Source organism: Podarcis filfolensis, assembly GCF_964270895.1.
Source record: "Podarcis filfolensis genome assembly, chromosome: 5".
NCBI classification, from domain to species: Eukaryota; Metazoa; Chordata; class Lepidosauria; order Squamata; family Lacertidae; genus Podarcis; species Podarcis filfolensis.
Genome location: NC_139608.1, coordinates 832014 through 844209, shown reverse-complemented (window position 1 = coordinate 844209; position 12196 = coordinate 832014). Strand labels below are relative to the sequence as shown.

The 12196-nt window shown below is 48.5% G+C and overlaps 1 protein-coding gene across 2 annotated transcripts in view; it reads right to left on the bottom strand.

Moving 5' to 3' along the window:
• LOC310762152 (putative cation-transporting ATPase 13A4) overlaps positions 1-12196 on the bottom strand; it is a 53395-nt gene that overhangs the window by 34287 nt on the left and 6912 nt on the right. For both annotated transcript variants that reach the window (XM_083612735.1, XM_083612736.1), the window contains exons 2-8: positions 11189-11362; positions 9868-10005; positions 7399-7469; positions 7235-7315; positions 6026-6095; positions 4081-4215; positions 3015-3087 (exon numbers count right to left, since the gene is read on the bottom strand). In XM_083612735.1, coding sequence (XP_083468861.1) covers positions 3015-3087; positions 4081-4215; positions 6026-6095; positions 7235-7315; positions 7399-7469; positions 9868-10005; positions 11189-11362 — 742 coding nt within the window. The remainder of the gene's footprint in view (positions 1-3014; positions 3088-4080; positions 4216-6025; positions 6096-7234; positions 7316-7398; positions 7470-9867; positions 10006-11188; positions 11363-12196) is intronic.

The window sequence follows — 12196 nt, the reverse complement described above, 5'->3', positions numbered from 1 at the left end:
CCCTGGGCTGCAGATCAGGTCTTCGGTTCCATGGTTAATCATTTGGAGGAAATTGATCTTTTAGTGTAGCAGCACCTGCCCTAACTGAACAGTGCAGCCTCCATTGTCCTTCTTCCTTCTTCCTCTTTGGCGATCCCTCGTAGTCGAGTAAGATTGTCTTCCATAAACACGGTTTTAACAGTGAGTCCATAAGTGACTGTGGAGGCCAATTCTGGATCCCCACGTCCTTCCACAGTGGGGACATTGGTTTCCAGGCGGGAGTTGATCCCTGTGAGGGTTTGCCATGTGCGCCTTCCTCTTAGCACGTTTCTCCCTTGCGTCCTGAGTTCAAGTGTCTTCAAAGCCCATGACGCCTTTGGTCAAGGCTGTTCGCAGGCCAGTGTTTCCCAATTGTTGGTGTTTATACTACATTTTTTTAGATTTGCCTCGAGACAGTCTTTAAATCTCTTTTGTTGACCACCAGTATTACGCTTTCCATTTTTAAGTTTGGAACAGAGGAGTTGCTTTGGAAGACGATGATCAGGCATCCGCACAACATGACCAGTCCAACGAAGTTGATGTTGAAGAATCATTGCTTCAACACTGGTGATCTTTGCTTCTTCCAGTACACTGGTATTAGTTCGCCTGTCTTCCCAAGCGATGTGTAAAAAATTTTGGAGACCCCGTTGATGGAATCTTTCAAGGAGTTGGAGATGTTGTTTAGAAGTGGTCCATGTTTCACAAGCATATAGTAAGGTGGGAAGTACAATAGCTTTGTAAATAAGCATTTTGGTTTCCCTGCAAATGTCCCAGTCCTTTACTGACTTTACTCCATTGTCCTACCTAAACAAAGACAAAACGTTCCTTTCCTTGGAGCTGAGCAGATGGGCAAACAGAAACACCCATATCAAGGGTGTGGGAGGTAATCCATTGGAGCAGCCAAATACAACATTCCTTGTTTGCGTAGAGTGGACACAGACAGGGGGATGTTTGTCCAGGCCGTTGAACTTCCTGGAGCATCCTCCGCTGCATGTGTCCAGGTAGATCATCATCAAACCTTTTATTGGCATAACATTCAAACATCCAAAACAGATCAATACAGAATTACCACTTCCCCAGTGCCACAAAACATTTGCTAAAAGAAAGGAGGCAGAGCAGTCTGTCATCACATCTCTTGGTCTCCAGGGAGATCAGACGTCTGCAGTTTATTTCGACAACAAAAAACCCCAAACGGAGATATTCAGCCACTAACTTGGTGAGCTCCTGATCATTCCCCAGTGATGGAAAATGTACGACCTCTGACTCTGGTTTCCATTTGGGGATACAGAGTTGATCCAAAAATTGCTGACCGAGATCAGCATATAGTTTACAACTGAGAACCATATGTGTGAGAGTTTCCACCAGGTGGTCTTTACCTGGGCAAGTTCTTTCTCCTTCCACCCTGCCTGAGAACCTTCCCCAAAGGAGGTCTGATGGATTTGAATTAAACCTCGCCAGCAAAAATGCCCTGCTTTCTTGAGGGTTAAGCAGAAATTCAAGGTAATTGTGGTTAGTTTCATGTGCCCAAGAAAGCTGAAAATGCTGCTACTGTTAGTGACCAGGTAGATGGACGTGACCCTTGCAGACCCCACAGAAGCTCCAGTCACCCTTCCTCTTTTGATGCCTTTTTTTCTCTTGGACTGCACTGCTGGCTCTCTGCCAGCAGCACAAGGATGTCAGCCACACTGTATCTGTAACTGCAAGCTGAAGCCTGCCTTCAGGGAGCCAACTGTGAACTGAATGTGAGTAAACTTCTTGTTACTTTAAAAAGAAGCTTCTTGTATCTTTCTTCTTTTTAGGAGGGATAAAAGGGGTCTTACCAGGAATATACTCCAATCTGAACAAAGCCAGATTGGATTGCTAAAGTAAAGAGATTCAAATGAATCTACCAACTAGCTTCCTGCTAGATATTCAGGGGCGGAGGAAGGGAGGTGTGGGGGAGCGGTTTGTCCCGGGTGTCACCACTGAGGAGGGTGACAAAATGCTGGGTGGCACTCACCACAGAGCCTGTAGCACACCTGAGCCATGTGTCTCTCCTGCCCAAACGGTCCACCTGCTGCCTCCCCCCCAACTATAGGGCAGCTGAGTGGGAGGAGGCAGGCAGACTCCAGACGCCCCACAGCGCGCCCCATCCCATGGGTGCACCGCCCCAGGCGCCCTTGCAGCTTCCTCCACTGCTGTGTGTATTGGGGAATGCACTCTGCTGTTGACTCACAAGCGTGAGAGAGGAAGGATACTATTAAATCAATATACAGTGGTACCTCAGGTTAAGTACTTAATTCATTCTGGAGGTCCGTTCTTAACCTGAAACTGTTCTTAACCTGAAGCACCACTTTAGCTAATGGGGCCTCCTCCTGTCGCCGCGCCGCCGGAGCACAATTTCTGTTCTCACCCTGAAGCAAAGTTCTTAACCCAAGGTACAGTGGTACCTCTGGATGCAAACAGGATCCGTTCCGGAGCCCCGTTCGCATCCTGAAGTGAATGCAACCCACGTCTGCAATTCGCCGCTTCCGCACATGCGAGTGACATCATTTTGAACGTCTGCGCATGCGCGAGCGGCGAAACCCAGAAGTAACACGCTCCGTTACTTCCGGGTCGCCGTGGAGCATAGCCTGAAAACGCTCAACCTGAAGCACATTTAACCCGAGGTATGACTGTACTATTTCTGGGTTAGCGGAGTCTGTAACCTGAAGCGTCTGTAACCTGAAGCGTCTGTAACCTGAAGCGTCTGTAACCAGAGGTGCCACTGTATCCTCTCCTAGTATCTACAACATTCCCACATAAGACAGTTCCCTTCCGCACCTCACCCTCAGCCACGATTCCTGCCTTGCAGAGGGCTGGACTAGAGGACCCTTGGAGATCCCTTCCAACTCCTGGGCTGCAGTGGAGGTGGAGGGGAGGCAGAGAAGGGAGGGGGAGAGGAGATCCAGACCTTCCCTGCCCCGAGTGGTGCAGCAGGCAGCAGGGAGAGGGACCTGCCCTGGTCCTGGGCTCACCTGTTTCCTTCCTGAGGACCTTGACCAGGACGCCATTGTGGGATTCCACCAGCCGGTGCAGCTTCACGGATTGCTGTGGACATGGAAAGAAAAGAGGTGCATCTCTCTGGGAAGCAGCCGGGAGCCGCCCAACGGCCCCCGGCCCTCGTTTCCCTGCTGCGCTTCCAGCGCCAGGAAAGGGAACAGGATTGGAATCTCAGCCAACCAGTTTACAGCCCAGGCAGCAGCTGCGGGGAGGTCAGCTCCCTGGTTTGAAGGGGGCCCTTCCGACCTCGCAGGATTCCAGCTGCAAAGTCTTCTTCACACAGCACAAAGTTAAACTGCGGAACTCCCTCCCACTGGAGACAGAGACAGGCAGCAACTTGGATGGCTGTCAAAGAGGACTGGGCAAATTCATGAAGGGGGAGAGGGCCATGGATGGCTGCTGGCCACACGCCCTTCCCAGTTGGAGGCAGCCGTGCTTCTGAATCCCAGTTGCTGGAAACCACAGGAGGGAAGAGTCCTGCTCTTGTGATCAGATCCTGCAGGGACCAGGCGAGCAGACAGAGCCCACGACTTACATCATAGGAGCCGACACAACACAAAACTGCTGTATGCAGGTTTTATTTTATTTGCTTTTTTAATCTTGGAACTCATATTTGGGGACTTCCCTGGCTTTTTTCTGGCCCGTGTAGGACCAGTTTGGATAGTTAGCCTTGGTGAAGACTTGACGTTTTTATCCCCAAAAAAGTTTTTGATTGAGTTTCCACTGAAATGAGGCTGTATTTTAATGTTTTAATGTTGTACTTTAATCTTGTTTTTTAAGCTGAATTTCAATCAATTGTTTTTCTATTAGGTGTTAGCCACCCTGAGCCCGGTCTTGGCTGGGGAGGGCAGGTTATAAATGAAAATTATTATCTTATATTTTGGAAATGTACATCCAGGTTTTTTCCCTTTAATTTTTTTTTGGGGGGGCCAAGAGAGTGGGGCCCTGAGCTAGAGATTATATGTAATTCTGGCACAGCCTGAGGTCGATGAGGCGCCCCCCCCCCCGCCTGCCTGGGCGAGGCCCTTCCCTCCTGCTCACCTTCCTGAGGTCATACACGGTGAGAGAGATGGAGAGCAGAGACATGAAGATGATGGCCACAGAGTACTCAATGTATTCCTCCGCAAACCACAGGCAGACGCTGAACAGCTGGAAGACGTAGAACGGGTTCAGCACCTGCCCAGCAACAGAGAAGAGAGAGGAGGTGTGGGGGGGCTGAGTGAGGGGCACTCGCAGGCGGCTTTCTGCCACGACCCACCCCTTGTGCCCCTTGGCAAGAGCCCCACCCCACACTGGACGCATTGGCGTCGCTCTCTTAGCCAGACCAAACTAGCCCAAGCAAAACCTTCTCTCTGGCATGCAAGCATTTTCTCTGGATTTTGATTGTTGTTTTGCAATCAAGTGGTATATAAATTTTATGAACTAAATAAAATAAAGAAATAGACGTGGGGGAACCAGAAACTAGGGTGCTTTTCAGAGGGCTGGGCTGGTGGTTTGGAGGGGAAGGAAGTGGGGAGTCTCTTAATCTTTCTGCCCTGCAGAAAAGTCAAGATTATTGGGTGGGGGGGGGCCTCCAACTCCTCTCCTTCTCCCCCTCCCTGACCCCTGGCCATGCTGGCATCTTCCTGGGGCTGATGGGAGATGGGCAACTTCTGGGGTGCCCCACTGAGGCTCAGAATCCCTGCCCCCTGGAAACTTGCTTCCTACCCCCTTTGCTCCAACCATGACGCAGAAAAGCCCCCCCCCCACCTCCTATTTGGCCCAGCATGGGGGGCCTAATTCCTCTCCAGAGGCCTCTTTGCAAGCCAAGCTTTCATGAGACCAACTTGGCTCTTGGTCAGTTCCCAAAATCTCCAAATTCCGAATGGCGATGGTTTCGGGACTGTGGAGTGGGAGCAGGATGTTCTGGCGGGAGCAGGCTAAATCTCTTGTTGATTAAAGGGCTAATCTGCCTGCCTCGGCTTCCCGGCAGGGCAGCGTCACCCTGGAGATGGGAGAAGCTAACGGAGCCCAACCAGCAGGAGCCAAGGAGGACCTCAAGGAAAGAGGCAGGAGAGGACGATTCTTCAGCTGCCTATTATGTGATGCATTCGTGGGCCTTGATACCGTGATGCGGAGGTACAGTACATAAATTTAATAAAGAATAAATAAAGAACATGACATTTTGTAAAGATTTATACACCACTTGATTATAAAACAAAACAAAAGAAACCCCTCTCAAAGCATTTTACAGTGGTACCTTGATTCTCAAAAGCCCTGGTTCCCAAACACCGGAAAACCTGGAAGTAAGTGCTCCGGTTTTTGAACGTTTTTCAGAAGCCGAACTACCGATGCAGCTGTCGGCTCTTGTTTCTGGGGCACCTGCACCAATCAGAAGCCACACCTTGGTTTTCAAACATTTCAGAAGACAAACGGACCTCCAGAACGGATTAAGTTCAATAACCAAGGTACCACTGTATTTGGCGCTTTTGGTTTTGCTATTTACTTTGTGTTTTCCTTTTTGAGGCTTTTTCAGTTTTTGTGACTGTGTGGAACCCAGTTCAGTAGATTGATTGATTGATTGAGTGACTGAGGAAATGGATAAAAGCCCCCCATCCAAACAATCACTATCATCAGTGCAGGTAAGGAAAAAAAATAATTTTAATTTTTATCATCTGCAATACTGTCTTATTTATTTTATAGTACGGTACATTGATTATTGCTTTCATTTTATGTATCAATGGTCTTGCGAGAGAGTAAAACTCATGTTAAATTGCTGTTTTAGGTGTTGTTTTTAAAAGTCTGGAACGGATTAATCCATTTTGCATTCCTTTCCATGGGAAAGCAGTGTGCCTTGGTTTTGGAATGCTTCGGATTGGGAATGGACTTCGGGAACGGATTAAGTTTGGGAACCAAGGTAACACTGTACAAAAAAAAAGATAAGAGTATTTGCAGCAAGATAGATATAGATGAGCAGAGATAGCTGCCTCCGGGCAGAAAGAAGCACCTCTTTGAAGAGCAGCTTCCAGATTGGTGCGATCTCGACGTTGATGGCGTTGGGCCCACAGATGACGCTCCTGCGGATGAGCAAGAGAGAGAAAAGGGAGTCCATGGGATGGCTGGTCCACTAATAATAATAATAATAATAATAATAATAATAATAATTTATTTATATCCCGCCCTCCCCAGCCAAAGCCGGGCTCAGAGCTGCCAACAACAGCAAAAGGAAGACAGTTTACATAAAATCACAATCAATTAATTGAAATACAAGGGGCTCCTGAGGCACCTGCCGCCCCTTCCTACTCTGGAGGGAAACAGCAGGAGCTTTTAAGGGACAGAAAGGGGGCGGACGTCTGGAGGACGTTCCCCACCCCGTAAGGGGCCTGGTTCATCAGGGACATGACCCGGCTCTGCCCTTTGAAGGATGCCTGCTTGCAATCTTGTGGGGGTTCTGTCCTCCCCCCAGACTCTCTGGGGCTTCCGCCTCAGAGGGACGGCATGTGGGGGCCATAAGAGCTGGAAGGGACCACGAGGGTCACCATCTAGCCCCACCCCCTGCAATGCAGGAATCCAGCACGGGACTCAAACCCACAACTCAGATTCGGAGTCTCGTGCTCTACCGACTGAGCTAGCCCTGTGTGGGGCTCCAGCCTGCCCTTTTGGAGACCCCCGCCGCTCCTGCCAAGGTGAGGGGAGAGACTCCATCAGGCAAGGCCTCCTTCCACCTGCCTTGCCCCACCCTCCAGTCTCTGCTTCTCAATTTTTACTGTAATATTTTATGCTCTGTGGCTTGCCATTGTTTTACTGATTGTAGTTTCGAAATTATTTATTGTAATTGTTAAGAGTGGGTTTCTGTTTAATTTTTATATGCTGATATTATTATTCCATACTATTCTAATGATTGTTTAATGTTACTTTATTTGATTGCTTATTTTAAAGCTGTTTTATTATCACATTTTTGTATTGCATTAGATTGTTGTAAGGTGTACATTCTTTGTTTCTTCAGCTTGCAAACCCCCTTGAGTATTGTAAGACAGAAAGGCGGTATACAAACTAAAAGTGATGATGATGATGATGCTTTGAGCGGCTGATTTTAGACCAACCACAACTTCTTCCATATAGGATGCATGCATGTTCTGATTCCTGCTTTGCAGGGGGCTGGACTAGATGAGCGCTGGGGCTCCCGTCCAACTCTAGGATTCTGCGAAGCAAGTACCTGATGCCCTGCTCTGCGCTGGTCAGCCCAGACCCAAACTTTGCATGGATCTCTGCGCAGGTGTGTGTCTCCTCGAGGACCCTGCAAGAGAAGGAGACCTGCCATAGCACCACAAGAGAGCCTTTGTTCCTGCCCAGTGCTTTGCCGGGCTCAAGGTGACTCACCCGACCTTCACGAACCGCTTGGCAGAAAAGTCCCAGGCATATCGGATCTTCTGCACTTGGAGGCACCTCGCCTGGAAAACCAAACAATGGGTGCGAGTGTCAAGGGAGGAAAGCTGTTCCATTTAACATTTGTTAAAAAGCCTGAAGAATTTTTGTTAGGGATTGTAGGGAAAGATCTGCCAAAAAAGCTGAAAAACATCTTCATGTATGCGACAACGGCCGCGAGAGTTTTAATAGCACAAGGATGGAAGACTGAAGAAACCCCGACTAAAGAATCATGGCAAGAAAAATTGGTGGACTATGCAGAACTGGCAAAACTGACCTATAAGCTACGGGACAAGGATAACTGTGACTTTAAAGATGAATGGGAACCCTTTACAAAGTATCTGAAGACGCAACAAAGCAAACTGGACTCCTTGGCTGGTTTTGAATAAACATTCACAAACTTTTTATTGATAATAATCAGCTAAATAGTTTGAGGATCTATACTACTGTGTAACATGCAGAAAACAGCATTTTTCGAGAAATCAAAGACTGGAACTGATGGAAGTTGGGGGGTGGGGGTGGGTTCTGTGGGGGGAGGGAGGGGGAGGGAGGAAAATGGGGGAAAATAAGGATGATATGTTTCTGGCTAATATGATTTGTTTTAATTTTAAATAAAAAGTTATTTTAAAAAAAGAGGGAGGAAAGCTGTCCTCTCTCTTGGCTGTTCTCCCGGCCGAGAGAAGCTCAAAGCTGCAGGTGGCTGAGGCGAGATTCGAACGGGGAGCTTCTGGGGCTGCAGGTGAGGCTCTGAGCCACCAAACGACCCTCGGCCCCAGCCAGCCTTCCTCGCAGGACCAAACTCCTCTGCTGAGACATTGTTCCCGGCAGAGTCCAGCCCCTTTGCACTTTCCGCTCAGAAGCCACGACTGATGCATTCATTTTTCTGATCTATTATTTCGGGGTGTTGGGATTCCACCGACGCCCCGCACCCCAGCCCCCTTCTGAAACACATCCCTTGAAGGATGCCATCCTCCAAATCTTGCGAGCCAGCATTGGAGGGGGATGCGTAAGAGCAGGGCTCGGCAACCTAAGGCCCGGGGGCCGTATCCGGCCCAATCGCCTTCTCAATCCGGCCCGCGGACGGTCCAGGAATCAGCGTGTTTTTACATGAGTAGAATGTGTGCTTTTATTTAAAATGCATCTCTGGGTTATTTGTGGGGCATAGGAATTTGTTTTGGGTCCCCCCCCCCAAAAAAATATAGTCATACCTCATGTTACGTTTGCTTCATGATACGTTTTTTCAGGTTACATCCCGCGACGACCCGGAAGTCCCGGAAAGGGTTACTTCCAGGTTTCACTGCTCTTTGTCGCTCGCGCATGCACAGATGCGCAAAATGACACCATGCGCATGCGCAGACGCGGTAAATCGCAACCTGTGCGTGCACAGACGTGCCGCGGTGTGTTGCGTTCTGCTCATGTTGCGAACGGGCCTCCAGAACAGATCCCGTTCGCAACCAGAGGTCCGGCCCCCCACAAGGTCTGAGGGACAGTGGACCGGCCCCCTCCTGAAAAAGTTTGCTGACCCCTGCATAAGAGGGTGGGAGCTGGTGGAGCATTAATGCAGTAAAACATAACAATAAATCACCCTGGCAAGGAAGAGTACCAGGAGGAATGGTTGAAATTCAAAGTCTATTTACTTAAATACGCTAAGATAATTTAATTGGAAAAACTTGCAAATATCAGATAGGCTTAGGACTGCAATCCCTCTTGCTGTTCCGGCTTCTGAGATTCAGAATATTTTTTTCTTGCTTTCCTCCTCCAAAAACTAGGTGCGTCTCGTGGTCTGGTGCGTCTTATAGAGTGAAAAATACGCGTAATTACAATATATATCTTCAGAAATATTGTAAAATTAATGAATGTTAAAATTATGTTCGGATTGGCAATAAGTGGTATTTAGCAACAAAAGTTAATAAGAATATGCAAAAATGAATTGATAAATGGATGAAAAGATAGAGACATAATATGTTAGGATATAGAGTTAAGATAAATGAAAGAGGGTAAGGATTTGCTGAATTGATTATGTAAATGGGAATGCAAAAAGGGGAGGTGTGAGGAGGTCAAGGAAACAAGCAAATGAGCCTAAAAATATCAAAAAATGGATTTGTGTTTTGTATTTTCCTTTTTTCTTCTTCTTTATGTATTTTTGAATTTTTCTTTTTCTTGGTTTTTCTTTTATTCTGTAAATCTTTGTTTTTTGTAAAACTCTAATAAATATCTTTATAAAAAAAAGAAAAATACGCGTAATTAAACTAAACCACGGGGGGGGGGGTGTGTGTGTTATTGTTGTATCTGCTCTTTTATTGTATTGTGAAATTGCTTTGAGATGCTTCCCAGGAGGCGATTCGCAAATGAAATCAAGGAGTCATAATTGGGGCCCCCGTGTGACGCCACCATCCCCCCCCTCAGTTCCGGGTTCCCCCTTACTTTCCACTCCGGCCTCGCGATGACTTTGTTCAGGAGAGAGCCTTCGTCAGCAAGGAGGGGGTGCGCGGGGTCAAGGCGGCCGAGGGCGGACACAGAGAGCCAAACCACCTTCTTCCGGGTGTAGACGTGAAATTCGTCCTGGAGAAACGTGAGCAGAAGCCCAAATGATGATGAGTCCTGGAACCACAGCACAGGTAATGAGGAGGACCTGGGTGGATCAAAGAGGCAGGATCCTGCCCTGCCTTGCCACAGGCTCGCATCTAACCACTTACTGGGGTGAGACTGGCACTTCTTGTGGCAAATCCCCTTGCGGTTATTCCACTGGTCAGGCAAGTCAGATTTCCGCCTGACTTTACTCTCTACCCCTTTTGAGCAAACTCCCTTGGGCCTAGATGCTTACAGGGCCTCTTAAGCACAAGACAGGTAAAGAATCCTGCATTTAAGAACCCTCTCCTCCCTTGGCCGGACCCCACCTGGAGTCCTGTGTCCGGTTCTGGACACCACAATTTAAGAAAGATATGGACAAGCTGGAAGGTCTGCAGAGAAGGGGGACCAGGACCATCAAGGGTCTGGAAGCTGAGCCTGATGAGGAACGGTTGAAGGAGCTGGAGAAGAGGAGACTGAGAGGACGTACGAGAGCCATCATCAGACACCTGAAGGGCTGTCCCATGGAGGAGGGAACAAGTTTGTGTTCTCCTGCTCCGGAGGGTAGGACTCGAACCCATGGCTTCGAGTTACGAGATAGGAGATGCCAACTCAACATTCAGAAAAACCTTTCTGACAGTAAGAGCTGCTTGGCTGGGGAGCAGTCTTCCTTGGAAGGCGGTGGACTCTCCTTCCTTGGAGGTTGGGTGGCCATCGGTCAGGGATGCTATAGCTGACATCCTTGCATTGCCAGGGGTTGGACTATCAGCGGTTCTCAACCTGTGGGTCCCCAGATGTTGTTGGACTACAACTCCCATCATGACTGAGCTCTGGCCTTGCTAGCTAGGGGTGATGGGAGTTGTAGTCCAACAACATCTGGGGACCCACAGGTTGAGAAAGACCGGACTAGGTGGTCCTTGTGGTGCCATCCAACTCTACAATTCTATGATTCTAAGGGTGCTGGGAACTGTAGCTCCACTAGAGGGAAAGTGCAGTTCCCAGGATTATTTGAGGGGACCCGTGTGCTTGGAATTTATGGTGCCTACGCAGCCTCTGAGGTCTGATTTAGCCATTCAAAATGGGGTTTGGATTCAAATAGTTCAAGAACCCCTGGCCAAGACCCTTGGGTTTTCCAACTTCCCACTACCAACATTTCCAGAACAAAATCTCCTCCTACTGTGGTGCAGAGCAGGACAACGTCAGCCTCTTCCAAGTCGCAGGGCACGCAGTTGGCCCACACGTCCCACTCGGGCTTCCAGTAGAAGAGGAGGAGGAGGACTCCGCAGGACAGGACGTACCCAGCGAGGCACAGGGCCCTCCGGCAGACTTCGGTTTTGTAGCCAAACATCTCCTGCAGATGAAAGGGCATGAGAAGCATGGTAGGTCAAGAAACATCCTCTCCCCACCTTTCGTGAATCAGCCCCTTTCCTAATCTCTGCCCACCCAAAACTCACCTGGCTGCATTGCGCTCTCTGCCTCCGAGATGCTAATGTAAGAACAGCCCACACCCTCTGTTATGTACTGAGTTGAATAGGATCCAAAAGGCAGCAGTCTGATTGGTCCTAGAACAATAGGATTCAGAATGCACCAGTCTGATTGGTCCTAGAACAATAGGATCCAGAATGCAGCAGTCTGATTGGTCCTAGAACAATAGGATCCAGAATGCAGCAGTCTGATTGGTCCTAGAACAATAGGATCCAGAATGCAACAGTCTGATTGATCCTACAACAATAGGATCCAGAATGCAGCAATCTGATTGGTCCTAGAACAATAGGATCCAGAATGCAGCAGTCTGATTGGTCCACAGGAGCCACCCAATCCAGCTCCAGGTGGAAGGGAATGCGCAACCTGATTGGCCTACAGGAGAATCCCGGAATTAGCCAATCACATGGGGCCCATTGTGTAAATAATGTATATAAAACAGATATTGTGGGGGAACTTCCATTCCTCACTACTATGAGCTGAATAAAGAGCATGAAATCCACTCTCGACTCCGAGTCTATTTCACCAACTTTCGTGAATCAGCCCCTTTCCTGAATCTCTGCCCACCCAAAACTCACCTGGCTGCATTGCGCTCTCTGCCTCCGAGATGCTAATTTAAGAACAGCCCACACCCTCCGAGGCTGGAGCTTGCATCTTCAAGAATATTGAGATGTACGGGGCAAAGGGATTAAAGGCACAAGGT